The sequence below is a fragment of the Lutra lutra genome, chromosome 7, assembly GCF_902655055.1.
Source record: "Lutra lutra chromosome 7, mLutLut1.2, whole genome shotgun sequence".
In the NCBI taxonomy this organism is placed as follows: Eukaryota; Metazoa; Chordata; class Mammalia; order Carnivora; family Mustelidae; genus Lutra; species Lutra lutra.
Genome location: NC_062284.1, coordinates 49,539,189 through 49,567,038, shown reverse-complemented (window position 1 = coordinate 49,567,038; position 27,850 = coordinate 49,539,189). Strand labels below are relative to the sequence as shown.

General features: G+C 52.2%; 1 protein-coding gene across 5 annotated transcripts in view; it reads right to left on the bottom strand.

Annotated features, from left to right (window-relative positions):
* PAQR5 (progestin and adipoQ receptor family member 5) overlaps positions 1-26,646 on the bottom strand; it is a 72,849-nt gene extending 46,203 nt beyond the window's left edge. The window contains exons 1-2 of one of the 5 annotated variants that reach the window (XR_007128838.1): positions 12,594-12,679; positions 11,907-11,958 (exon numbers count right to left, since the gene is read on the bottom strand). Coding sequence is in view for 3 of the 5 variants with exons in the window: in XM_047738436.1 (XP_047594392.1) it covers positions 10,105-10,213 (109 nt within the window). In the remaining 2 variants the exon portion in view is untranslated. Of the gene's footprint in view, positions 1-10,061; positions 10,084-10,104; positions 10,273-11,906; positions 11,959-12,593; positions 12,680-26,473 lie in introns of those variants that run through there. The other 4 variants (XM_047738435.1, XM_047738439.1, XM_047738436.1 and 1 more) reach the window with 4 other exon arrangements.
* Between the last annotated feature and the right edge of the window lie 1,204 nt (positions 26,647-27,850).

Genomic DNA, 27,850 nt, shown 5'->3' with positions numbered 1-27,850 from the left:
TCTGCTCTTGAAAGGGATCATTAAGGTCTCCTTTATAACAAAACCAGCTCTTACAATCAGAGGCCATGTCCCCGGAATAAATCTCAATCTGGGTTACACTTTCTGCCCAAGTCTCCATCTGTATAACATTTTCTCTCTCTTTCAACTGCTTGTGTGTGTCAGGTGCCTTCTGGAAGGATCCCAAACAAGCATGGATGGGGAGAGTTTCGGGTTACAGTGTCTCCCCCAAAATGCCCATACAGCCAACCAATTGTTCAAAATAAAGGAATGCAGTGGGCCCCAAATGTGAAAAACTCTGGATGGGCCCAACTATTATGCTACTTCCTCTTTTCTGGAAAAAAAAAAAAAAAAAAGAAAGAAATTAGGCTGGAAAACAAAAAACTCATAGTCAGGCATATGTAGCAAAAACAAAGAAGGCTGTTTGGTAGGGAATCTTTCCCATGCTTGCTTTAGAAAACTAGAAACATGAGATCAGGAAGCTGCTGAGAGGTCTCTAATTCAAGTTACCACCAGACGCATGAATGTCATCAATGGCATTTCAGAACAGAAGTTGTACATTTGACCCAAAGAAGCAACGTTCAGAGGGAGTTCAGGTTTCACGAAGAGACGGTGGGGAGGACCAGAGAGAAGACAGGTGACCCCTTTCTGGCCATACTGCCTGGCCAGCCCACCTCTGATTCCCTCCTTCCCCCGGGCTCCTGTCTAGATCTCCTTTATGTTAACCCGAAAACAGCACAGAGCCCAGGAGGCAACCAGGGCAGAGTTTCCCTCCCATCACTGTGCCAGAAGGCCCCTCCCAAAGGACCACTAAATGGTCCTCGCCACCACAGAGAGTTGAATGTGCACTAGGGAAGCTGGGGAATAGGGGTGGACAGAATCTAAGAGCAGCCCCAAGCTGCCTGCAGACTCCTGCTTTACCTTAAATATGCATATGAAAATTAAAATGTTTTGTGCATCAAAGAATACTATCAAGAGAGTGAAAAATGATGGGAAACCATATACCCGATGAGATTCATATCCAGAATAGATAAAGAACTCCTACAACAATGACAATAACCCAATTAAAAAAAAGGAACTAGTGTAGATGAGGATGGAGAAAAACTGGAACCTTAACTCATCGCTGGGAGGAATGTAAGATGGTGCAACCACTCTGGAAAACAGTATGGTGGTCCCTCAAAAAATTACCCAGAGAATTACTGTAGGATCCAGAAATTCCACTTCTGGGGACATACCTAAAGGAATTAAAAGCAGACACCAAACAGATATCTGTACACCCATGTTCAGAGCAGCAGTATTCACAATAGGTGAAAGGCGGAAGTGACCCCAGTGTCCATCAGCAGATGACCAAGCACGATGTGGTCTGTACATGTGATGGGATGTTACTCAGCCTTCAAAAGGAATAGAATTCTGACACAGGCGACCACATGGATGGATCTGGAAAACATCATGCTAAGTGAATGAGCTAGACAAAAAAGGACAAACACTGTAGGATTCCACTTATCAGAGGTAAGGGACAGGCAAATTTATAGACAGAAAATAGAACAGAAGTTGCCAGGGGCTGGTGAGATGGGGAAATGGGAAGTTGCTGTTTAATGGGTGATGATGAAAATATTCTGGAAATGGACAGTGATGATGTTTGTACGACACTGCAACTATAAGTAATGTCACTGAACTTAGCACTTCAAAATAGTTGAAATGGTGGGCACCTGTGGGGCTCAGCCGGTTAAGTGTCCGACTCTTGATGTCAGCTCAGGTCTTGATCTCAGGTTCATGAGTTCAAGCCCTGTGTGGAGCCTACTTTATTTATTTATTTTTTAAAAGATTTTATTTACTTACTTGACAGAGATCACAAGTAGGCAGAGAGGCAGACCGAGAGAGAGAGGAGGAAGCAGGTCTCTGCTGAGCAGAGAGCCCGATGCGGGTCTCGATCCCAGGACCCTGAGATCATGACCTGAGCCAAAGGCAGAGGCTTTAACCCACTAAGCCACCCAGGCGCCCCTGGAGCCTACTTTAAAAAAAAAAAGAAAAAGAAAAAAAAAGTTAAGGGACGCCTGGGTGGTTTAGTCACTCAAGCATCTGCCTTCAGCTCAGGTCATGATTCTAGGATCCCGGGATTGAGCCCCGTACTGGCCTCCTCACTCAGCAGGGAGTCTGCTTCTCCCTCTGCCTCCACTCCCCCCTGCTTGGGTGCTTTCCCTCTCTCTCTGTCTGCCAAACAAATAAAATATTCAAAAAAAAAAAAACAACAACAACAAAAACCAGCAAACATTTCTCACCCACAGTTCCAGAGGCTGGAAGTCCAAGATGGGGGGGGGGGGGGGTTGCAGCATGGTCGGGTTGTGGTGAAGGCCCTGTTCTGATTGCAGAGTGCACACTCACTGCCCTGTCCTCACAGCAGGAAGGGCAATGGATCCATCTCAGGCCTCTTCCCTAAGGGCATGAATCCCACTCACGAGGGCCCCAGGCCTCCCTCCCTTTCCTCTGGAGACTTTTGCTCACTCCTGCTACAGATTCCAGCATCCGGCCACCTGCAGCTGTGTGTCCCCTCAGCTCTCCCCCTTGCAGAGCTATACTTGCTGGGATACCTCCTCTCCTCTCCCGGCAGCCGTTGAAACGTGAGGTTGACCAGCTCTCTGTCACCTGCCACATGCTTGCTCTCTCCCTGTTGTCAATTGCACTCAAATCAGTTTCCCTGGGAGCCCCAGACCCAGCCCGCATCCAAGCACACAGTGAATCCCAAAGCCCTCAAGGCCTGTCCTAGGCACCGAGGGATGCAGACTGCCAGGCTTCTGGACTTCTTGGAGTGCCTCAAGGAGATCCCCGTCTGCTAGAGAAGAGAGAGACAACAGCACACTGCCCCTGTGCGGGGACAGGAAGCTCCCGAGTCCAGAGAGGTGAGAAGAGCTGAACCCAGGGCAGGGAAGGGAAAATGAATGGGAGGGGTGTCATGGGATGGATGGGTACGGAAAGCAGAGGCTCTGGGCTTCCAAACTGTTTCAAAAATAAGAGGCGAGAAAAAAATAAACCGCTAGTACAGTATCATAGAGGTCGGTACATGACATCATACGCTGGGGAACCCTGATGTAACCACCCGCATCAGTCAATAACGTATCAGTGTTGGTCATCACTTGTAACCAATGTACCATGGCAGTGGAAGCTGTTAATAATAGGGGAAGGGGCTGGGCCAGAAGGGGGCATTGGGAACTCTACTTCCAGCACCATTTTTCTAAAAACCTAACACAGCTGTAAAAAGAAGAAAGTCTATTAAGAAAAGGTAACCCGACATAAAAAAAATCAAGGGACCTCATAGAAAAACCTGGACTCCAGTTTGTCTTGACAAATCTGAAGGTCAAGTTCACATACAGCTGCAACTTGCTATTTCTTCTTTCCAGGTAAATGGGGTAAGCGCAGTCAGGTTCATAGTAGACGGCCCCCCCACAACCCTGCCAATGCCTGCCAAACTTGGCCCTGAGCTCTGTGTTTTGGGCTCTGGTGATCGAAGTCAGGTATCTGATGACAGAGAGAGAGAGACAGCCAGAGTCTCAGAGTGCCATGTCCCACAGGCTGGGAAATAGTGACACCCATGAAGGAAGGGAGTAAGACCAAAGCAGTTTTCGGTTGAGTCTGATGTGCATAGATTTGCAGTTTAAAAATATGTGACCATATCTTGAAGGAGCGAGCAAGGGTACAGATCAACTTAGGAGGCAAAGAGAGGTGACTTTCAAAGGTCTTCCAGAGGGAGAAGAGCAGACAGAAGATCCAAGGGATAAGAAAAAGTCAAGTTCATGGTTCTGATGGAATAAAATTGACTGAGTTGGGGGTTGGGGGGCAGCAGGAACAATGATCTAGAGGATTTGCCCAGTATCTCGGTTTCCCTGGTAGGGCAAGGTTAGGAACTATGAGAGAAAGGGGTGAGCCAGTCTGGAGGAGCGTGGAGGCTGGGGGCCGGTGTTGAGGGGCAACGTTGGGGAAGCAGCCAGGTGAGAGGCAGGGAAGCTGGGAGCAGCTGCTGGTAGACAGGGTGCTCATCCAACACGCCTGGGTCAAAGTCATCCCTCTGCTCCCCCTGGGGAGAGCTGCCGGGGGGGGGGGGGCAAGGAGCAGCAATGGAAAGTGGACAGGACTATGCTTGGTCATTTACTCATTCATTCAGCACCCACTTCCTGAACACCCACTATGTGTCTGACACTACATAGGACACAGGGGAGGACCCCTTCATCCCTTAAGAGCTCACATTCTAGTGCAGGAGATCAACACTGACACGTGACACAAAACACATCTGATGGTTGGAACCATCAGCTGTTTCTGGGGGGAAAAGAGAGGAGGGGCATCACACCAGGGAGTCAGGAAAGACTTCTTGAAGACATAAAGCTTGAGCTAAGTGTTGAAGAATAAGCAGGAGTGCAGCAGCCATGGAGGACAGAGACCGCTCTAAACTGAGGGTACAGCAGGAGCCAATGTGCGGAGGTGGGCAGAGTACACATTTGGGGAGCTGTCCACAGTTCAGCGTGGGGTGGTGGAGGGGAAGGAGCGGCTAGTGCCCAGCACGGGGTCTGGAGAAGAGCCCCCGTGAAGGCTTGGGGTGCACCATCTGAAGACAGTGGGAATGAATGCACTAGAGGGTGGGAGTCAGGACCAGAGGGCTCAGGGATGCTGATGGGGGAGAGGCTGGCAGCCCAAGGGACGGTGAGGAGAATTCTGAGCGGTGAATGCCAGAAAATTTCAAATCCTGGCTCCATCATTTCCTGGGTGCCCTTGGACCGATCGCCTAATCTCAACTTGCATTTTCTTATCAGTTAAATGAGAATAATGAAAGTTATCAATGACTCTTGCGAGGATGAAAAAACCATAGTAACTACCAGATAACAAGCACTCAATAAAAAGTGACTATTAATACTACTGTACCCTAGCCCATCCCAGTACTGCATTAACACACCCTCATGCTCCTTCTGCCCTGGGTTTAGAGTTTTGCTTGAAACTAGACTGTTACCTTTCAGGCTCTGACCCACCTCCCCGGCTGGAGGTGTAGCTAATGGGCGCTCCACGTGCGGGGAGAGGTTGCCATGGTGACCTCCCAGCGTGGCTTTAGGACCTGGGAATGAACCAAGCCCTTCCTTTGTTCCAGGGATCCTGGCTATTCTAGATATTTACTGCTCGGTGATTATTGCACATCTGAAAAAGCTGAATGATACTCTTTAGCACATTGTGAAAAGCTGGAAACAATCCAAATTTCTGGCATTAGCGAGCTGGCCCGGTAAGTTACAGTCAAGCCATGCAAAATTGCATGGCGCGGCTATTAAAAATGTTACAGATCTGTGGTTACTGACGGGAAACAGTGTCATGACATGTTGTTAAATGAAAAAAGCAGGTTATGGGGCCGCATAAATCTTGTAACACCGGCCATATAAAACTGTGTTACATTTAACTGCTTGTGTTTATGTACGGAAAAGTGTTTGGAAGGATGTTCCCCAAAGTGCTCAAGGTGGCTCCCTCTAGGCGGCAGTGGTCAGCCCTAGAGATGTGCTCTACTCCCTTCCTCCTTTTCTATGACACTGGAGTTTGCCCACAATGAGCATGTGTCATTTGTTTTTTTTCACCAAAGCAAAAGTGCTGTTAAAAGGTAATAAGGGAACCCTTGGCGAGTCTTGGAGAAATTAGCTTTGTGAGCCAATCTGCAGGTTGACCAGCCTTTCCTATTATACCCACCACCTAAGAATCTCGAATCTGAGCCTTCCTCCCTGTGCCCCATCCTGACTGCTGGCCCAGGGGCAACCCTGGCCTTGAAGTCCCCCATTCAGGGTAAGTGGTACACAGTTGCATAAAGCCAAACAGCTCGCCCATTTTGGAAAAGCCACCCTACTTCCCCCAGCTGCAGCTTAAGGGGGCTCCCTCTGCCATGACCATGGTGAAGGTGGAGCTGGGCAAGAGCGCCCTGCACTGGGAGCTCCAGGAGGTCATCAGTCAGTGGTCACATAGTGAGCACCTTGCGAATGCCCTGCTCCAGGTCAGCCCTGGAAAGCCATGGGGTTGAAGAGAGACATCAGCCTGTCCCCCGCATGCGAGGCTCCTGGTCTAGTGGAGGGCTCCAGGAAGGGCTTGCAAATCCAATAACTCTTCAGAGTTTTGACAAGGCTCTGCTCTCCTGACTCATGGTCCAAATTTTACGTTCCTATGACAAAGTCATAGGGTCTCCTCTGGAGGCCCTAGAAGACCCCGCTCTTTAGCATATCCTCAAGACCTCCACAGCCCACCCAGCCTCAGCATCACCTGCCACCAGTCTTGCCACATGCCCCACACCCCATCATACCCCATCACTCTTCTCTGTCCTTGAATGCTCCATGTTTTTGCACTTGCTGTTTACTAGGAGAGGGACATCTCTCCTTCCACTTTCTCTTCTTAACAAAATTCTATGCATTCTTTTTTCTTTTTTCAAAGACACTATTTGAGAGAGAGAGAGAGGAAAGAGAGTGCATAAGTAGGGTGGAGAGGGAGAAGCAGGTCCTCCACTGAGCAGGAAGCCCAACATGGGGCTCAATCCCAGGACCCTAGGATCATGTCCTGGAGCTTAACACAGACGTTTAACTGACTAAGGCACCCAGGTGCCCTGAAATTCTACCCATTCTTCAAAACTAAACTCAAGCATCATTTGCAAGAGTCTCTATTGTCCTATTTGCAAATTTCACAGTGAAATGCCCTGGCTCCCCACTGGCAAGACTGGCCAAGTCTGCCTGGTTCACTGCTGTGTCCACTGTGCCCAGGCTGGGACCGGGCGCGGTATCGCTGTTGCTTGAATGCATAATTTTTTTTTAAGATTTTATTTATTTATTTGATAGAGATCGCAAGTAGGCAGAGAGGCAGGCAGAGAGAGAGGGAGAAGCAGACTCCGCTGAGCAGAGAGCCCGATGTGGGGCTTGATCCCAGGACCCTGGGATCATGGCCCCAGCCGAAGGCAGAGGCTTTAACCCACTGAGCCACCCAGGTGCCCCTTGATGCATAATTTGCTGAACAACTAAATGACTTCCATTGCCCACTACACGCTGAACCCCAAAAGCAGGGTCTGGCCCATTTGTCTAGAACCTTCTGCCCAGTGGTTGCCAGGTTTTATTCATAAACCTTACACCTCAGTGCCAAAATGGTGTATTTTCCCTTGGTCCAAAATGTTTATTTGCGAATTTTTAAGGTCTGAAATCTCATACCAACTGTAAAAAAAAAAAAAAAAAAAAAAGCAAAAAAAAAGCACAAGACAACTGAGGAAATCTGAACGCCGGATATTTTATGACAGTGAGAAATGATCCATTCTTAAGGTGCAATCATAGAACCACAGCTGTGTTTTTTAAAGAGCCCTATTCACTGAGAGAAGAACTGTGAAGGAATTACAGATGAAATGATATGATGTCTTAGATCAGCTTCGACAGAATCCAGCTGGGAGCAGGGGTGGTGGGTCAGGGTGGAAGGAAGATTGGCCACAAGATGGTCACTGTTGAGGTCAGGCATGGAATTTCTGCATATGTCTCAATTTTTGTATATGTTTTAAAAAGGAGATAATCACATTAAAAAAAAAAAAAAACAAGACAAAACAAAACAAATCCAAAACCTTTGAAATGTGAACTACATCTCAACTCCTCCTCAGACAGTGCATGGCGGCAGACAAAGCAAAATTCTGTTGCTAGAATGATCATTACTCTATTCGCCGACTTTCCTAACACGTGGAATATCAACACAACAGTTCCAAAACTGATACAGAAAATGCTGCATCAGACTCTCCATCTGAACAAGATAAAACCAAAGAACTTGAGGACAAACCGGAAATGCTTCAGGAAGGAGAGCAATGGTTCCTTTCAAATAAAAGACAGCAGTCCCTGAAAAAAAACCAAAAGGCTGTGTCAGTGGAAAATATTCGACGATATCTGACAAATCTCTCTTCTCACCATTCTCCGGCTAGGGGAGAGCCAGGAAAAGCTTTTTTTCAAAAGTCTGATAGGAAAAAAACATGCTTGAGATACAATAGTACCACCAACGTACTTTGTGTAGATTTTAGCGGTTTTATTGCATCATTTTTGTCTATCTGTGAGTTTAGACTAGAGCTGTAATGTCTATTTTTACCTATTTTACATTGATGTATTTTTGATTGTTAAATATTTGGTTTTATGGACTTAAATTTTTAAAAAATATTTATTTATTTATTTGACGGGGGGTGGAGAGGGGCAGAGGGCGAGAATCTTAAGCAGGCTTCCCACCCAGCAAGAGCCCTACATAGGGGTCAATCTCAACAACCCTGAAATCATGACCTGAGCTGAAACCAAGAGTCACACAGTCAACTGACTGAGCCACCCAGGCACCCCCTGACTTAAATTTTTAAATATGCTTTCACAAAATGTATAAAATACAGATAATGTAAAATAATATTTCAATATTTGGGATATACAGAATAAGAGGGCCCGGCTCTTTTACTCCCATATAACTATCTCCATGCAAGAGCTGGCCTGATGGGTTCTGGGAATGGAGCCTAGTGGTCCTCAACTTGGGATGCACCTTAGAACTACCTAGAAAGCTCTCAAACATAGTACTTGGTGGGGCCCACCACAGCTCAATTAAGGTAAGCTCTCCAAAGGTCAGGGAGAGCCAGTGAAGCCCAGTGACCTACAGCATAGCCAGAGTTGAGACCGCTGACATTCTAGTCCAAGGGGAGAACGGAGCCCACCCAGAGCTGGTCTGGCACTGAGCTCTGCAGGGTGAAGACTGGGGTGTCCACACCTTGCAATTCGCTGGCCTCCGGGGCAGGTGTACAGGGGGGTTCATCCCCCAAGGCTGGCAAAGTGTGAGTTCCTGCCAGGTCGATGGAAGGTGAATGTGGGTCCTGACTGTTAGGGTCAAAAGTCAGGCTGCTGGAGAACTCGAGATCCCATCTTCACCCGCTTCCCAAGCCTCTAATCTGATCAGAAACTGAAAGTCTGAGATAAGGCTGTCAGCCTACAAGAAAGCCCAGAGCAAAGGAGGAAGGAAAGGAGGGGGACTTAGGGAGGACGAGGCACCCAGCACCTTCCCATCTCCTGGGGAGGCAGGTCTGGAACCCTGGAGGAGATCATGCAGCCCATAAGGTCAGAACCAAGATCCCCCAAAGGGTTCTTCTGGGAGGGGGGTTTCTGCTCACACCACAGAGGCACTGACACCCAGGGAGGAAGGCCCGCTCCATGGGCACTGAGCTCCCCACCTGGAAAATATCCAGGTGGGTGCTGGGGCACCTACCCTGGGGAGGAAGGTGAAGTTACAGGTCGAGACAGGGGCCTGGAAAACCTCTTCTCATATCAAGTCCCAAACTCAGCTGTGCATCCAAAGACCCAGAGGTGAAGGCTGGAAACGCAGACCAGACTAGGTGAACCTACCTCAGGCTCTCGAAGTCGGAATCCTCAGGGTGGGGGCCCCCCAGAGACCTGGATGGTTATCAAGCTCCAATGCTGAATCTCATGCAAGGCCCAGTCCTGGGACCACTGCCCTGAGCTTCTGGGACTGTCCACTTCCACACGGCTTAGGTCCACTCAGGACACAAGACACTCGGAGCCAACAGTGAGAGAAAGAACGAGGAGCTGGGGACCAGGGCTGGGAGGAAAAGGTGGAAAGCGTGTGCTCAGAGGGAAGAGAGGCTGAATGAGAGAGGGTCCAGGGATGGGCCCCCAAGGAGGCAAATTTTAGATTCGGTTCCACATCCCCTCAGGGAGCAGGTGCCCATGACTCGGGCCTTGCTGAGTTCAATGGTCAGAAATCATGGCGGCCCTCAAAGAGTTCCCTTCTTTCTGAGGAGACAGACACCATAATCAACTGTGAGGGATCACTAGGAAGGAAGGAGACAGACTTCTCTGAGAGGCCCCCAGCCTCCCAGACATACTCGCTTGGTGTTTCACAGGTGCCTCAAAGGCCACATAGCCACACGGGAATCATCATCTGTCCTCCTAATCACACCTCTACGCATGGCTCTCTCTGCTTCCAGACGCCCTACTCTCAGACTTTGTCTGCCTGGAAAATTCTATCTCCCCCTTCAGTGTCCGTCCACCCGAGCCCCTCACCTCCCATCTGGCTCCGGGCGTCCTCTGGAGCCGCTTGTCATACCTCGGCCTGCACGGGAGTTTCCAGAGCAGCGTGTGTGTCCCCCTCCTGGACGGCAGGGTCCTGCCATGCTCACGGCTGAGTCCCAGGAACCACGCACAGTGCCTGACATGCTAGGGAGAGCTCAGAAGGAAACCTGCTCAGCTATGCAGGGGAGTTCAGAGAAGGGGCCCAGATCAAGGATGTTGGGTCGTCAGAGAAGGCTCCCAGAGGAAGTAAAGCTTGAGAGGGGAAGGGCTGGCTTTGGCAGAGAAGAGAAGGGTGCCCCCAGGGAGGGGGACCGCACAGGAAAGGCCGGGGTGAGAAAGTGGGCCGGCATGCTGGTGGTGCGAGATAAGAGCTGGAGAACAGGAAGGTGCAAGAGCACTGAGGGGCACGAGGAGCAGGCCCAGACCCTGAGTGCAGCCCCCTTTCAGGCCCAATAGTTCAAAGCCACCTCCCTCCCCGACTTCCTCCTCAGATGATTCAAATTCATGAGCTGATTTTCTCAGCAATCATTAACTCTGAGCTTCACACATCGGGCCTGGGGGGGACTGTTAACTGATCAAACTGGTGGGTGAACTAGTCCATGTAATTATTACCCAAAGAACTAGTGCACAGGTGCTAGGGAAATGATCAGGGGTGGCAAGGAGCCGGGGGAACTATGAACTGGCAGAAGAAAGAGGTTCATATGGACTGGGGTGGGGTGGGGGGCATGTGCCCAACCCTCAGCTGACAAGAGGATGCTGAAGGTCGAAGGAGGACAGAGGCCCAGACAGGAAAGGGTGCACAACACACACAACCACTCCCACCAGAGACAGGGGAGTCTGGGCTCTGGAGTCTGGTCGACCTGGTTTTGAGTCCCAGAGTCCTTTTCGGCCTCCCTTTCCTCCTCTGTAAAATGGGGATGACGTTGATTTGAAGTCCCATTTATTGAGCTCATGGTCTATTCTAGGCCCTTATGGGCATTTTACACTCTGCTGAATTTCCCCAATATGGCCTCACATGGGCGCTTTTATAATCCCGAGTGACTACCTGCCTGGTCTGTTTTGGGCATGAACAGGAGCCAGTGTGTAAGCGCTGGTTACACAGTGGGTGTCCAGTGGTGCCTGAGCTGACAGGATGTGCTCATGTCTCGGGCCGGCTGCAGACCACCAGCTAGATAACTCCTTCCTCCTCGCCGGAGTGGTATTTTTCCTGCTAGCCCAAGGTCATAAGCAATATATTTCACAATATTTGAATGCAGCCATGGATTAAGAGCCCCACTGGCTGACATGTGACACAGGTCATTATTCTAGCATTAGAAGTAAGCACGGGCTTTTTTCAAGGGCTGAAGCAATACGCATTATTTAACAACCTCTGAAAAATGGGAATAATAGGTCCTTCCAACTCAGCCCCCAAGACCGTGCAGCCAGAGCTCAGGAGGGCATCAAGAGTGAACCCCCACCTTCCCTGAGCCTCGGCAGCCAGACCACCTCTGAGGCTCCAGCTGGCCTGAGCTCCTTCCCTGGGGTCTGCCCAGAACCCAAGAGGGCCCACCAGAGTCTACAGCGTGGAACTGGCAAGCATGGGATGGTGGGAAGGGGGAATCCTGGCTGCACCTGTCCCTGAGCTCCGGTCCCCCCTTCCTGCCCCCGAAAGTCCCTACAGCAGCTGGTTAGTGTGGAAACGGACTCATTTTGCCCAGGGAGGGAACACCAAGCCTCCAGATGAAAAGTGAGAAGGAAAACATCATTTTCATGCTGAGAACACCTCTCCCAAGCACATGTCCCCAGTGTCCCCCAGAGCACTGGGAAGCCGGAAGCACCGTTAAGGTGGACACACACCTGTAAAAGGATCTCTCATCTCTTGGCCCCAGGATGCCATGCCGGTTTGCATCTGTGTGAGGAGGGAGTAAAGTGGGGCCACCTCAACCGTGTGACTTTCACCATTACGGATTCATTTGTTTGGGTCTTGAAGGAAGGGCCTCAGGTGCATTCCGGAACCCTGGGGACAGGGGAGGGGTCACAGGGCTGAGCTGACATTATTAGAGGAAATCTTTTTCCTCTCACTTTCCCCACAGAGGCCCCACTCTTCCTCCCTGAGTGGGAGTGAATTCACTTCCACAATCACTGGCCACGGTTGGCGTTCCAGGGGGATAAATTGGAGCAGAGAATCAACAGGTGGGAAGACAACTTGGGCAGGGAAGCCCAAAGACCTGGCTCACGCATGACTGAGCCGTCCCTGGGAGGCCCAAGGGACTCTAACCGAGCTGCATGACCTGTCTGTGCCTCGTTTCTCACCCCAGCATGAGGACAGGGGACGGGGTGCACCTGCCCGCAGCAGCAGGCGCTCAGGGAGGGGAGCTGGAGGCAGGACCGGCCATGCGCCCAGGTGCATGAAGCATTTTGCCTCCTACCCCTCCACCCCCCCACCCCAGCTCCAGGAGCCACGTCACCCACAGAGCCCTCAGCCTCCTCCTCACACCAGCACCGGAGCCTGAACAAAGCAGGCTTTAGCGGCACAAAGCCCACCTTATCTGGAGATGTGCTTTCCATTTGAAAGTCAAATCCGAGGCCTTGGGACAATGAAGGGTGGGTGCTTGCCCTTGGCATACCCAGGTGGGCCAGCTCGACAGCTCCCCCCACCAAACTCTGGAGAGTTCACTTCCTCGGACCCCCGTTCTGCTCTTTTCAGACTTTTAAGGAAATCTTGAGGTTGGCAAGCCAAGGCACCTAAAAGGCAAAACTCCTCTGCTCCAGGACTCCAGGTGAGACACCGGGCATGAAAACTGGACCCAGAGACGCTGGGCCACTTACTTGGGATCACACAGCAAGCTGGGCCTGGGGAAAGTCCAGAAGCCCTAGCCTTGTTAAGAACCATTCCAGCATTCAAGTGTCTGTTGTCAGAGGAACTGTCCCCGGAGAGCAGTGAAGATTAAGCCAAAATGAACTAGGGGAAGGAGGGAAGGAGGGAAGGCGAAGGAAGGAGGAGAGCAGCAGGGCTGTCACTTTCTCCCTCCCACATCCTCTCTCCAGCCTCGTGGTTAAGCCAAGTGTTTCATCCTCCTTCACACAATTTCCTTTTTTTATCACTTACATTTTTTTTTAAACCATCAGTCAGGTTCTAGAGAGGATATGCACCAAAAACATCCAAGATATAAACTACCGGCATCCCACGTATCAGAAACCGACACTCTGCCCCCCTCGGTGGCTCCCTCCCTCTATTCTCCCAGCTGCAGATCCTCTCCTCCGCTTTCCAAAAGATCTCCGGCAAGCCCAAGCCCGAGCCCAAGCGGGATCTGGGGAAACACTTGTTTCCTGCCCTGGGGGCAACCTTAGAATCCTTCAGGAGGCAAAAACCCTCACCGGACTCACAGAAGTGCAAGGTCACTGAGTCCCATCCCCATCCCATCTAGCTCCAGGGTCCCCAGGGCTCCCCTGAAAGCCGAGAGGGTTCAACATGCACAACCCGCCCCCTCCCAACACTGACAGACCCTGTGGGGAGTCCCACAGGGTATCCTGTGGATACCCTGCTGCCCCCATCCTCCTGTTATCCATCACCATCCTCCTGTTACCCCGGAATCCTGACCCTCAACCTCCCCTCATGGATGGCTGGCCTGTGGACTGCCAGAAATGTGGGGGCCTCCTTGCCAGACCTCTTGCCCGCACCCTTCCCCTCTGCCACCTCTTCCATACCAGCTGCCTGCTCAAGCTCTTCCTCTTTCTAGAAGTCTGATTGGCCAAGCACAGCATGGCTTCCCTTTATTCTCTGCACTGGCGGGTGGGCCCACAGAGCGTGTTGGTGAATCATCACATGGTACCTTTCCGTGGGGTGGGGGGGGGGGAGCAAATAGGACACGATTCTAAGCCCCACAGCTCATGGCCCAGTTCAGAGTTCATCAGAACTAGAAGGGTGCCTGATGAATGTGAGATTCCTTCCCCACAAATTCCACCCTCCGGAAGGTAAATAACAGCTCTAGGCAACAAGAAAGAAATCGAGAGGTAGCATGAGTAATCGCCAACTGTGTGCACGCGTTCACGAACTTCCTTTGGACTCACTGACGTACAGCACACAGGACGGGGATCTGGACCCACATTATTACAAGAGGCAACTTCACCCCCCCACCCCTCAGCCCCCAAAAAAGGCTCTGTGTGACTTGCGGCAGTGTGGGTCAGGGCCCCCAGTGAACAAGGCTGCAGCCCGCCACTCCCCAGCTATTACTCTGTCCGCCATGTTTCCGAAGCTGTTTGTTCTTCAAATGCCATGAAGCTGAGAACCAGTTGGCCAGTGTGGCAGCTGATCCTGAGGGAGAGAGGCTCTGGGAGCGGAGTGTTCATGGAGGAGGCAGAAACCACCAGGATGGTGGAAGTTCCCCTGAGACTGGAGGGGAAACATGGCTGCCGTGTAGCGGCAGAAAGGTGGGTGTGGGGTGCCATGTGGGGGTGCTGATGGTAGCACGTTGAGGGAGGGAAGGCGGAGAGCTGAGGTCGTTCAGGGATGGGTGCTGTTAATGTAGCATCCAAAAAGGGAACGGGGCAGGGGAGTCTGCTATCTTGTCAAGAGTTGGGGTGGAGGGGCTCAGTGGGTTAAAGCCTCTGCCTTCGGCTCGGGTCAGGATCCCAGGGTCCTGGGATCGAGCCCCACATCCGGCTCTCTGCTCTGCCAGGAGCCTTCTTTCTCCTCTCTCTCTCTGCCTGCCTCTCTGCCTACTTGTGATCTCTATCTGTCAAGTAAATAAATGAAATCTTTAAAAAAAAAAAAAAAGAGTTGGGGTGGACCACCAGGCCCTGTTTAGATCTTTCATCATAAGTAGCCCCACCCTGAACCCCCGTAGGGCGTTAACACAAAATGAAATTATTCCTAGGAATTAAAAAACGGAATTTTTAAATTGTACCCACAGGCCCTGCCCTGCATTGTGGACCCTATCGCTTCTGCTGCTTCTCTGTGGTCAGGTCTTCTACGTGGTCGGATCTGCCTCTTCTCCTATCTTTCCCTCCAGCCTTGGTTCTGACGGTTCTGAGCTGCCCACCCTTCTCCACAGACACCCCCTTGTGCCTCCCAACCAATGCTTCTGCCATCCCACTGCAAGGCCTCGCCTCATCTCCAGGCAACCTCCTCCAGGAAGCCCGCCCTGAGAGCCTACTTATTTAACCACCCACAGTGGCATCCTAGAGCCTCCCTGAGATTGAAAGAAGATTTTCCTTACTTACATTTCCTGAGGGGGGCAAGCTATGCCACACGTGGAGAAGCCACACGTGGCCATGTGGAGAAGCACAAGTGCTGGTCAGGAAGCAGAGGAAGGAGGGGAAGGCGAAGCCGGCAGGGTGACTGGCTTCGGGTTGTCTAGTTTGAACAGTTCAGGTGGGCTTCAGGGTACAGGGGTCATCCATAGTTGGCTGGTAGTTGGGGCTGGGTGGTTCGGGGCGGGAGATGTTAGAGTGGCATGTCAGAGCGAGATAAGAAAGACTCCATATCACAGGCAAGATCTAAGCAACGGCAGCCTTTAGTCTGGCCCCACAACTTAACAGTGCCCAAGAGACAAACACAGAGCCTAAGAAAGCACACCACACCATCCACTCTTCCCCTTATCAGACTCAGTTTCTAGAACTTGCTAATCCAACGGCTCTCTTGCTAATGCCATCATTCTCCTGTCCTCTAATCTTCTGATGCCTCATCAACACAGCCCCATCCCTGGACTAATTCAACCATCTGCCCGGCAGCCTCCTCCCTTCCTCTGCCTGTTACACAGCAGAGAGGAGTTTCCCAATCTGGAACCCACCCCAGTGCTTCCTCAGGGACCTCCATGCCAGGGACCTGCCACTTGGGTGACTCTGTCTGTCAGCATCCGTAATTCTTTTTTTTTTTTTTTAAGATTTTTTATTTATTTATTTGTCAGAGAGAGAGAGAGGGAGAGAGAGCGAGCACAGGCAGACAGAATGGCAGGCGGAGGCATAGGGAGAAGCAGGCTCCTGGATGAGCAAGGAGCCCGATGTGGGACTCGATCCCAGGATGCTGGGATCATGACCTGAGCCAAAGGCAGCTGCTTAACCAGCTGAGCCACCCAGGCGTCCCAGCATCCGTAATTCTTAAAAAAAAAAAAAAAAAAAAAAAAAGAGCAGCAACAACAAAAAATTTGATCAACTGTGGGGGAAACACTTGTAAGTGATATTCTAGACCAAAGACCTGATAGAAAGTAAGCAAAACAGGGGCACCTAGGTGGTGCACTTGGTCGGGTGTCTGACTCTTGGTTTTGGCTCAGGTCATGATCTTGGGGTCATGGAACTGAGCCCCATGTTGGACTAGATGCTCAGCACAGAGTCTGCTTCATATTCTCTCTCCTTCTCCCTGTGCTTTGCTCTCCACCCCGCCTCAAAATTAATAAATAAATCCTTTTTTTTTTAAAGTAGGCAGAACATATGAAGAGACAGTTCACAGAAAACACAAGTGGCTCTCATGTGTGTGAAAACATGTTCACCCTTATTGGTAGCCCAAGAAATGCAAATCAAAACTCTATTGAGCAACTATTTGTCTTCAGATTGGCAAATATCAGCAAGTTTGGTAACATTTCATGTCAGAGGGCGTGGGAAACAAGCATGCTTGTACATTGCTGCTGGCAGTATACATTCCTAAAAATTCTATGGAGAGCAATTTGCTAATGTCTTTCAAAATACAAAGGCACACACTTTCTGGCCCTTCAATTCCACTTCTGAGATTTTATCCCACGGGTAACCACCAGCACTGCCAACTGACTAAAGCACAAGGTGATTCAGTGGGACATTGTTTGTATGTCCAAAAACCAGGAGATTCCTCAAATGAATGGTGTGACATCCATACAGTACAACATTCTATAGCCGGAAACAAGAATGAAGAAGTACTTCACGTACTGATTTGGAAGCATCCCAAGACAGCTAAGTGGGAAAAGAACCAATGAGGGGCAGAAAAGAACACACAGTGTACTAACACTTTGGGAGAACTACTCTCCACGTATGTTTTAATTCACGCAAGAAATAAAGTGCTTGCGAAACTGGGAAAGTTGCTTTCAAGAAGGGAGAACACTAGGAGGCCGAGCGAGACAGGAGATGGAGACTTTTCACAGTGAAATCTTTGCAATTTTTAAAATTCTGATCCATGTACATTTATTTTCCAAGACAAAAGGCAGGGTAACAAGCAGATTAAATGAGCAAACGTCCCTTTCTGGCTTCCGCAGTCTCTTCTCACCTCTACAGACAGGCTTCTGGCGAAACTGTCTGCCTGCCGTCTCCCTTCCGTCCTGCCTTACTCCTCAGCGGCCTCCGACCTGCCTGAGCTGCACCAGGGGAACTGGCCTCCCGGATTTTAGGTCTCCTGCCTCCAGGGGCTGCTTGCCAGTCCTCGCTTTGGCCCCACCCACTTCACGGCGGCCACGCCCTCCTCCTTGAACACGCCTCCCCCGGTTTCCGGAGCACCAAGCCTTACCGGTTTCTGTGCTCCCTCTCTGGGCAGTCTTCCCCTGTCTCTAAATGGTGGAACTCTCCTCCAGGTCCTCCTCTTTTCTCTTCTTGGTCCACACGCCACCCCGAGTCTTCACTCTTCATCGGTTTGCAGGTAACTCCCAAATGTGTTAGTTCCCGCCAGACCTCTTGACTGACCTCAGGGCTCCACATGGAAGTAAGTCTCCAGGGGTCTCCAACCCAACATGCCCAAGTGTCACTCATCAGCTTCCGGCCAGTTCCGTCCTCCACGTCAGAGAGGCTGCCTTGCCCGTGCTCCCTCCCAAGTATTCCTAGAAGCCAGCCACTCTCCCCACCTCCACCAAGGCTCCCCTCACCGGTTTCCCTTCAAGCTCTTTCCCACCACAGGGCCTTTGCACACACTGTCACCTGTGCCTTGAATACTCTCCCCTCTGCTCCCCACACCTGTTCCTGCTTTATCTTGATTAATTCTTAATTAATCAAGATAATTAATTAATTAATTATATTATATTATATTAATTATACTATCTTATATTAATTATATTAATTAATAATTCTTATGTATCTTCTAGAACTCAGATTAACATTCCTTCAAGAAGCCTTTCCTGGCCTCCAGACCAAAGGATGTCAACTAAAGGTGATTTTTGTCGTCGTCCCCCCCCAGGGGACATTTGGCAATGTTTTGAAGACATTTTTGGTTGCTACGAATGGGTTGGGGTGTGTGTAGAGCTCCTGGCATCTAAGGCGTATAGAGGCCAGGGGTGTGGCCAAAGGCACACAGCAGACCCCATGAACAAGAATTCTCTGGTCCAAAATGTCAGTGGTGCTGAGGTGAGAAACCCAGCTGTAGACTAAATGACACACTTTTAAAACATGCTCCATTATCACCTATCCCCACTGTGATTAAATATTTAACTGAGCAAAGGTATCGGCCACATTCCATTTTCTAAGCTTTACAGGATGAATAAATGAACTGAAGTCACTGGCTCATGTTTATCTCTGTATCTCCCACCCCCAGTGCCCAGCCTTAAGCACAGAGATTGATTGTCTGGACTGATAAAAGTAGACAGGATTGGATTCCTGTCCCAGGAAGAGGCCGCTCCGTTTCCTGGCTTCCAACTCTGCTGAGTCCTCTGTGCCATCCTATGGCAGTCCTTCCCCTGGCCCCTGACCAGCTCGCTCCTCTCCTGGTACCACAGCTCTGCCCACCCCACATACCCTCATCTCCACCCAAGAGGTTCCAAGACACCCTTCAAGCCATCCAGCCCGGGCTTCCTCCTCCATCATCTTGTCAGACCAGCCACTTCCCCTGTAAGCCAACCCAGCAGGGGCACCACCAGTCATCCCGCCGCCAAGGCACAAACCCAGGCGCCTCTGGGCAGCGTGCCCACCCTCATGCCTGAACCCTCCACATGCTCCAACAGTGTGGCTTCAAGTGTTACCCAGTTTTGTTTGCCTTAAGCCTCTTTCCCTCCCAGGTGTGACAACACCCCTGTGACATCCTTCTAAGACACCAGCGGCCTGTGTCACTTCCCGATTACAAACCCTGTCCGAGGAGGCACCTGTGGGGCTCAGTTGGTAAAGCACCCAGCTCTGGGTTTTGGCTCAGGTCACGATCTCCCGGTTGTGGTATTGAGCCCCGCCATGGGCTATGTGCTCAGCACAGAGCCTGCTTCAGATCCCCCCCTTTCCCCCAACCCCCGCCTCTCTCTCGCATGCTCTCTCAAATAAACAAATCAAATCTTTAAAACCAAACAACCCTTCCATGCTTCTCAGAGCCCAGGCTCCCCAGCCTGGTCCCAGACCCTTCCTCCTCTACCCTCTCCTTGGCCTCCTCGCCTGCCACACCCTGCTTCAGCCCAGAGCACACACACCACTGGGTTTCATGGCGCAGTTTAGGCTTTCCCCTCCCCTGCCTTCCCCTTACCAAGATGCTTGGTTAGCTAGGTTAGTTTAGCTCGTGTTTATCCTCAAAGCCTAATTCTAACACTTCTTCCTCAACAGCACAGTGATCCCTCAAAAAGTTAAACACAATTTCCATATCATCCAGCAGTTCTGCTTCTGGGGATATACCCACCAAAGAACTGAAAGCAGGGACTCACACAGATACCTGCACGCCCGTGTTCACAGCAGCATGACTGAAGACAGCCAAAAGGTCGAAGCAAGCCAGAGGGCTGTCCACAGATGAATGGGTAGAGAACACGCAGTGCCTCCATACAGTGGACACTAATCAGTCCTCAAAAGGAGAGAAAATCCGGGGCTCCTAGGGGGCACAGTAGGTTCAGCTTCTGACTCCCCTTTGGGCTCAAGCCCTGCTCCCAGGGTTGTGAGATCGGGTCCCGGGGCTGTGCTGGATGCCCAGTAGGGAGACTGCTTGAGATTTTCTCTCTCTCCCTCCTCCCCGCTCTCTCTCGCTCTCTCATTCTCTCTCTTTAAAATAAATACGTCTTTAAAAATTGTTTAAAAAGGAAAGAAAATCAGATGCCCCTTAACACAAATGAGCCTTATGACAGGGTGCTCAGTGAAACGAACCAGACGCAGGAGTCTGCGTGTCCCCCGATCCCGCTCCTACAGGGTACCCGGGATGATCAGATTCGTGGAGACGGAAAGAAGAATGGTAATCACCAGGGGCTGGCAGTTGGAGGAGATGGGGAGTTCGTGTTTAACGAGTACAGAGTTCTGTTTGTGTCTACACTGAGTCTACAGGGCACATTAGTAAAGACAGTTACAGACTGAATCTTCGTCCGCAGGGACTGAAGGCCTAAAGGCCTTGGCAGGCAGGGACTGCGTCTATTTAACTGACTGCTCCTAGCCCCGCCGCTGACAGCCATCTATAGGCCTTCAAGGCAGATGATAAAAAAAGGGGGTGAAGAGGGGTCACTTCTAATCACAAAATGAAGAGGCCATGGGGATGTGATGTACAGCATGGTGACCAGAGTCAGTGGTATGTTGTGCAGACTTGGAAGTGGTCAAAAGTAGAGCCTAAAAGTCAACTTGGGATGGGGACAGGCAGTAACCAGATTTACCGTGGTGAACCCCTCGAAGGGTATATGGACGTCAAATCATCATGGTGTACACCTGAAATCAATGTTCTGTAGCAAGTAAACCCAGTAAAAAAGTTTTAAAAGAAACAGAAAGTAAAACCCAAACCAATCATTTTGGTTAACATTATCCCAAATCTCACAGCCTGTCATCCCCAGAACAGCGATTTACTTCCAGCACCCGTGGAAAAACCCCTCCCATCTCTGGAGAAGAGACCACTTCATCCTTCCATCAAGCAGTGAGGTCAGAAGGGACTTCTGTGGACAGAGTTAATAAACAGCTCACTTGGGAGGAATAAACAAGACCAAACCAGGGCTGGGTCCAGTCCGTGCAGGCTGCATGGCCCTTGTGTCCAACACCAGTGGGCTCTACCCCTCCCCCTCTGCTTGGCGGGTGGGCTGATTCACTTCCTGTATCCTCCCCAGGGACAGGCAGAGAGAGAGGGGAGAAGGGCCCATGTAGGAGGAGAAGCTGAGTCCTTAGGGCTCAGGGGGATGATTAGTCACTGGTGGAAGGCTGCTGACCCTAGCGCATGTGCCGGCCACAGGCCTGCCCGCCCCCCACCTTCTTATGTAACCCAAGGTCTGGAAGGCAAAGCGGACGTGGCCTTGGTGCTCAGCAAGAGGCAAAGGCCCAGAACCTCCCTTTTCTTCCCAGCTCATGTCCCACCCTACAAGACCCTGGACCCCTATCCCTGGGCTCCTTGTTGACACACAGGCCATATTTATAAAACAGGGACTAGAAAAGGCAAATGTGTCCGCCATCCTGAGGATAATCTGAGGGGGGTCGTCAAGGATCATTCAACCCAGAGGTTCTCAACCAGGGATGATCCTGCCTCCGGGGACATTTAGCAATATCTCGAGACATCTTTGGTTGTCAAGAAGGAGTGAGAGGTGGTGCTCCTGGCATCCCTGGGGGGCGGGGGCCGGGGCGGTGGTTAGAAGCCGAGGATGCTGCTGAGCACTCCACAATGCATGGGACAGCCCCCACAACAAAGAACTATCCAGAAGAACCATCCCAGACATGGGCAGTGCTGAAGTGAGAAACCCTGATCTAAGCCAAGCTGTCTTTTACAGATGAGGAAACTGAGGCCCAGGAAGCGACCTGGCCGAAGTTGCACTGTGACAAACTAGTACAAGGATTAGAATACAGTTCCCACCGGCCACCAGCCTCCTCCAGCTACCAGGCATGCGGTGACCAGCTCAGAGACTGGTAGCAAGCTGGCAGAGTTGCCGAATGCGGAACCACAGGATTGAGAAGCCCAAGATGGCTGGGCTCTACCCCTTGGACAGGCCCCAATCATCCCGCTCAGGTCAGCCTGGCCAGGGGGTACCCGAATAATCAAAGGGGAAGAACATCTCAAGGACCGTGGTGCATCCAGGCAAAACACCCGTTGGACGCCTAGACAGAGTTCACAACTCACATCCCCACAGAGCACGCTGGGGGTGGCCATGGCCTGGTTCAAGGCCAGGAGCGAGGACAGCTCTCTAAAGCAAACCTCACTTTCGAGGGCACAGCGTGGGCAGGAATTACACCTTGGATCACTGCTAGGGGGGCCCCGCCTTTTCTTCTAGATGCTAAAATTGATTGTCTCTCTCGTACCTACTGGCTTCTCACTACCATCTACATAATTTCAAAATATTATCTCGAGTCACCCTTGTCCTTGCCCCCAAGGAACGAGCACTGTGTTCCCAACTGCAAGCCAAGCACCAGGGCACAGGTCCAGGCGTCAGAGCTGACAGAGCACCCCATCACTGGAGGACTGACTCACCTCATGTCACAACAGGGGTACTATTCCATCCCCTGTTGCTGAAAGCCACCAGCCTCATCGTGATGGCGGTGATAAAGAGGAGGCCAGGGGTCAAAAATGCATGAGCTATGTCTCAGGCTGGGGCCTCACCCGCTCCAGCAGAAGGGACGACATAGGGAGCAGCTGGGGAGAAAGGATGGGGGAAGCCACGGTGGCTTGGGACCCAGGAGTCACCAGGACAGAATCATTGCTTCAGGCAAGTGTTACCTTTGTTTCCTCCATCTCCCTGTCCTCTTCCTCCCCAATTTTTCAAAGCAGCTGGTAAACTCCTATACATCCTTAGAGGCACAATTTCTGGTGTCTCCCCCAACACCAAGGCACAGGGACATTCCCAATCTTAATATGGCAAACCACAGTGGCAATGGAAAAGCATTTGGGGGTCAAGAGCAGGGCTCAGGGAAACAGCCAAAGTCCCCACTTGTCTACTGGGTGGGCCCATACGAGAACAGCTTCCTCTGTGTGGGGGTGCTGACCACCCTGGCCCCCAGGTTCTCCATCCTGTCTGTGTGGCCCGCTGGGTTGTAGCGCCTGGCAACCAGCTGACAATTACTGAATGCTTATTCCCAGTATTAAAAATGCGAACATCGCCCCCTCCAAGCAATCAGGAAAGAAGGCAGGGCTACATTTCCCATGAGTGTGAGGAGGAAATGCCTCCAGGGACCCCACCTCCCACCTATGCCCCTGCCAGCTTCCTTGGAAAATCTTCTTCTTCCATCTATCCTCCAGATGACTCCACAGGGCCCCAGAGTTTTGCCTTAAAACACAGATAAAATTCCTTTCCTGAAAAATGACAGCTGGATGAATGACTGGGGGCGGGGAGGTGGGGGGGGAGGGGGTTGGGAGCTGAAGCTACTTAGTGCACCTAGGATTTTTTTTTTTTTGACCACATAAAGTTTTAGCTTCTATTGTAGACAATTCTTGGCCCTCCTCTCCACCCCACACTCAAGGTTCTCCGTCCTGCTTGTCCCTACACCTATGTAGTTCTTGCATCCTCCAAGGAAACCACTCTTATCAGATTCCCAAGGGCGGCCTCAGAGCCCCAAGCTTCCCCCAGGACCTTGGGTAGGATAGTGTCCTCACTCTTCCTGGCGCACACATCTGGTCACACCTTCTCAGCCTGGTTTGTCATCCCTGGCCCAGTGGTCTGGAGCTCCTTCCTTTCCCCCAGGGCTGCCAAGGGCCCAGCTTTGGTCCCCCTTGGTTTTCCAGTGTCCCAGGGAATTTTTAAAGGCTGCCTGGAAGAGGCACTATTTTCAGCACTACCAAAAGGAACCAACTACCTTTGGAGAGCAGCCTTGTGAGTCTTCTTTTGGGGAGGGGGGCTTTAAGGGAAGCAATTCTCCTTGGCTCTCTCAAATCACCCTATGTGGGTGGCCATCTGCCCAGCTGAGGAGCTGTCCCTCTAGGTAAACTGAACATTCTTCCCACGGCAGTTCTGGATCACCCCCACAGTGAGGGGTAGGGGACAGTTACCTGGCTAAAATAGGATTTTAGATCGTGATAAATACTATGGAAAATCGAGCTGGGAAGAGGTAGCAGAGATAGGACCTCAAACGCTGTTTCTGCTGAGAAATTCTGGGTCTAAAGCTCTCCCTCTGCTGGGTTCGTGTTAAGCCTCAGGCACTGGCAGTAGGAAGCTGGGCAGGGCACTACATGTGTGCAGGGACAGCTGGTGGGGGCAGTGGTGGGGGCCGCAAAGGCTTATACCCCAGCTATGCTCTCACTCGCCTCCGCCAGGGAACAAAACTGACCAACTCTGAGCACCCTGGTCTGTCCTGAGGCCAAAGCAGACATCTGGGTCTCCAGAGGAGTTCAGGGGTACGGACTGCCTGGCAAGGCCTCAGAGGTCTTCAGGGTGCTGCCATGGAAAGTCCAACATCCCTTGCTGGGCTTTCCGCACTTGACCATGGCCTTGAATGAGTCAGACACTGACCACCTGCACCTCAAGGGGCTCTCATACCCCTCTGGTCCCTCCTCCTGGAGCCTCCAGGTATTTTCTTCTTACATGGGGTTAGGGAGAAGGATTAAAAACTCCCATTTTCCACCAATTTTAGCAATTTCTCTTCCTGTGGAGACTTGTTTTTGATCGGTGACCCCTTCCTGTGAACCTCCTGTATGCTCAGGATAAGGCCAGCTCTCTGAGGGAGGCCAAGATGGGTGTGTGGTCACTTCCCAGACAGAATGGACAGCCCACATGGGGAGCTCATACACAGAAGCTCACAGAGCCCTTTGGACCACTCACTCATAAAGTCATGCACACTCTTTTGTCCCCATGTGACAGATGAGGAAACCATGGCCCAGAAAAGCAAGTTATCTGCCCTCAATCCATGGCTGCCCCCCATGAAAGGGTAAGGAGGGAGAGGAGGCAGAGAAGAGTCAAGCTCCCAATAAGATTTCCTGGATGGCTGGGTAGGACCCCGGTGCAGATGGGACAGGGTCCCCTGCCTCCCAGGACAGGGCCAAGCTGGGCATGTAACCCATCTCCCTCTGCTTCTCCCTGGTCTGAAAGTGGAGAGCCACAGGAAGTGGATCCGGGGTGGGGCACCTGGGTGGCTCAGTCATTAGCGCCTGCCTTTGGCTCAGGTCCAGATCCCAGAGTCCTGGGATCAAGCCCTGCATTGGGCTCCCTGCTCAGCCAGAAACTGGCTTCTCCCTCTCCCACTCACGCTGCTTGTGTTCCCTTCCTCACTTTGTCTCTCTCTATCAAATAAATACAATCTTTTAAAAAAAAAAAAAAGAAGAAGAAGAAGAAGTAGACCTGGGAAAAGGGAAAGCCTTCCTGTCTGGAAAGGCACATTGGCATTATGGATGTGCCTGCCGATTTATAAAGCATCAAACTGCGCCAAGTGGGTAAGGAGGTCAAGGACCCTCTGAAGTAGTAGGCACCTTTTGGGTCCTACCTTTCAGAGGACCCTCTCTCCCCACCAAGGGCAGAGATCCAACAGCTGTTAAAGGAGCTCTGCCACTTCAAGTTCATTCCTTCTGGTCTGCTGAGTACCTCCTGCGACCCAGGCACTACCGCGAGGGCAGTGAGCCCAACAGGTGCCTGCTCTTCTGCAGTCCTGTGGCTGGGCAAGGAGCTGGTTCTCTCCCCAGGAGCTACCGGACCGGATTTTCTTTCTTCTTGGTGGGACCCTCTCCTGACCTCCCCCTTCCAGGGGAAGAACCTCAAGGGTCGAGGGGAGAAGAAATGAACCCCTGCTGAGTCAGGGGCCCAGCAAAACTGGAGAACCAACCATCTGGTTCTAGGAGACTGGCTTGAAGTTCAGATACACCATTTTCTCCTAGCAAATTATTGAACTTCTTTGAGTCCCTTTTTTGTTCATTTGTCAATGGAATAAGACCCACTGCCTCACTGGTTTATGGGGGAGAAAGGGGGTGAAACCAGAGATGTGTCCATGTTAGTTCTCTGACTGGCAAACCTCCCTCGTCTGTTCTCTCCCGTCCTGCGTGGGCAGGGGCACCGTCTAACCCCAACCCAGCAGATCCGTCCAGGCCCCTGACGGGCTGCAGGAGAGCCACGTTCTCTCCTGCGCAGGGCTGGGATTTGGGGGCGCCCAAGGATGCCCAGCCGGGCGGCGGCCTGCCAAAAGACAGGGCAGAAGCTGGGATTTCCCACTGCAGCAGGGCCTAGACGGCCGCCCTGACAGAGGCCGCCCCCTCACCCGCACCCCTCCTGCCGAGGCCGCCTCTCCCTCCATGCATCTGGCCCGAGGCGGCAGGAGGCGCGAATGTAAACATCCCTCCCAAAATCGCCAACTCCGCAGTCCCCAGCGCAGGACTCTGTGAAGGGGCTGCGGGGACGAGGGACGCAAACGCTCAGGGGAGTGAGAAATGGGACGAGCGAGAAGACCAGCATCCCCGGTGTCGGCGGAGACCCCGCGCGCCAGCCCAGGCTCCGCACCGGCCCCCCGCGGGGCAGGACCTCGGGACCCGGGCTTGCGGGGCTACGGGTGCCGGTCGCTCCGCCCGGTGCGCGGCCGTCCCGGCGCCAACTTCCCGAGAGCGGCCCTCGGGCGGCGGGCAGCGTGGGGACGGCGGGGTGCGCGTGGACCCCCAGCCGCGGAGGACGCGCGCGGAGCCGGCCAGGAGTCCCGCCCTCGGTTACCTGGCTTCCGAGGGTCGCCGGAGGCCGGCGAGGGGCGCAGGGGCGTGGCACAGGCCGGCCGGACACCGGGACACTCCTCCGGGGCCGCGGCGGCCCTCAGACACGCGGGCGCTGCACCTGGCCCGGCCGGTCGGCGCGCCTCCCTGCGGGTCCCGCCCCCGGTGCCCGCCCGCGCAGGGCGGGGCGGGACGCGTCGGCCCCGGGGGAGGAGCCGAGGGCAGGAGGCACCCCCTCCCGGCGCCTGCCAGCGCCCAACCGCGTGCCCCCGACGCCTGACTCCGTGACCTCCAGAGCGGCACCCACCATTCGCCGCCCGGAGATGCCACCCAAGCGCGGTGCCTGGTGGAGTCGCGAGGGGCGCATAGGTCCTCCCACCCCTTGGACCCCTTCACGTGCTTCACGTCCACCCCCACTCCCGGGGGCCAAGGTCTGGGAGCCTGCCCTTCAGAAGAATGCATCGGGTGGAGCACGGGAAAGGAAAAAAAACAACTGGGTACCCGCAGCCCCACCCCACCACGTCCTTTCCCCACCCCGGGCTGTTCTTGGCCTTGGCGTCAGCTCCACTGGCTCTCTCCGGAATGCCCTTGCCCCGGGGGAGGTTTGCCACCCTCTGCCTTTCCCCAGGACTCCATTTCCCTGATCTGGAAGGTGCTGGGCCTGGACGCCTGCCACTCAGTGGACACAGCGACAAGAGTTGAAGGGACACAGGGGACAAAAAAGAAACAGCCCTCCAGCTTGTGAGGCTGCTCCCAGGTGCTGAAGGAGCAGGTTGCTGCTATTTCCTGCCTGCTCCCACCCCACCCCCAGAGGAATTCTGGAACATGCACCCTTTGGACAAAACTTCCAGACTGAGATGGAGGTTGTCCTTCTTTGCCCACCCAGGCCTTCTGGGTTCTTTCTGCTTCCTGCCTTGCCATGTTTGTTAAATGTGCAGACACAGTGGAAGGAGCACAGGACCAGGAGTCCTGAAACCTCCATTTAGGTCTGTGACCTTAGACAAGTCTCTATCCCTTTCTGAACCTGTTTCCCCATTTGCTGTGAGTTAATTATCTCTAAGGCCCTTTTTATGGATCCTGAGTGGTGCTATGGGGCGTCTTGCTGAGGTTTCCTTGTAGCTGTAAAGCAGTGTGTGTATGTGCCTGTGTCTCAGTCTAATCAGCCTGTCCTGTCAGAGGTAATTTTTGGAAGGAAGTGAGGTGGCCACGCAAACAGGCAGCCAGCCTGTGCAAACCAGAGCTTGACAAGAACGGTCAGCACAGGGGGAATGGGTCCCAGTCCAGCTTTTGCTGAATTCAGAGTGGCCTTGGACAAGTCCCTTGTTAATAATCCCGGCTTTGCCTTCCCAAGGGTTTGGGGGATTAAATGACATATGAGATG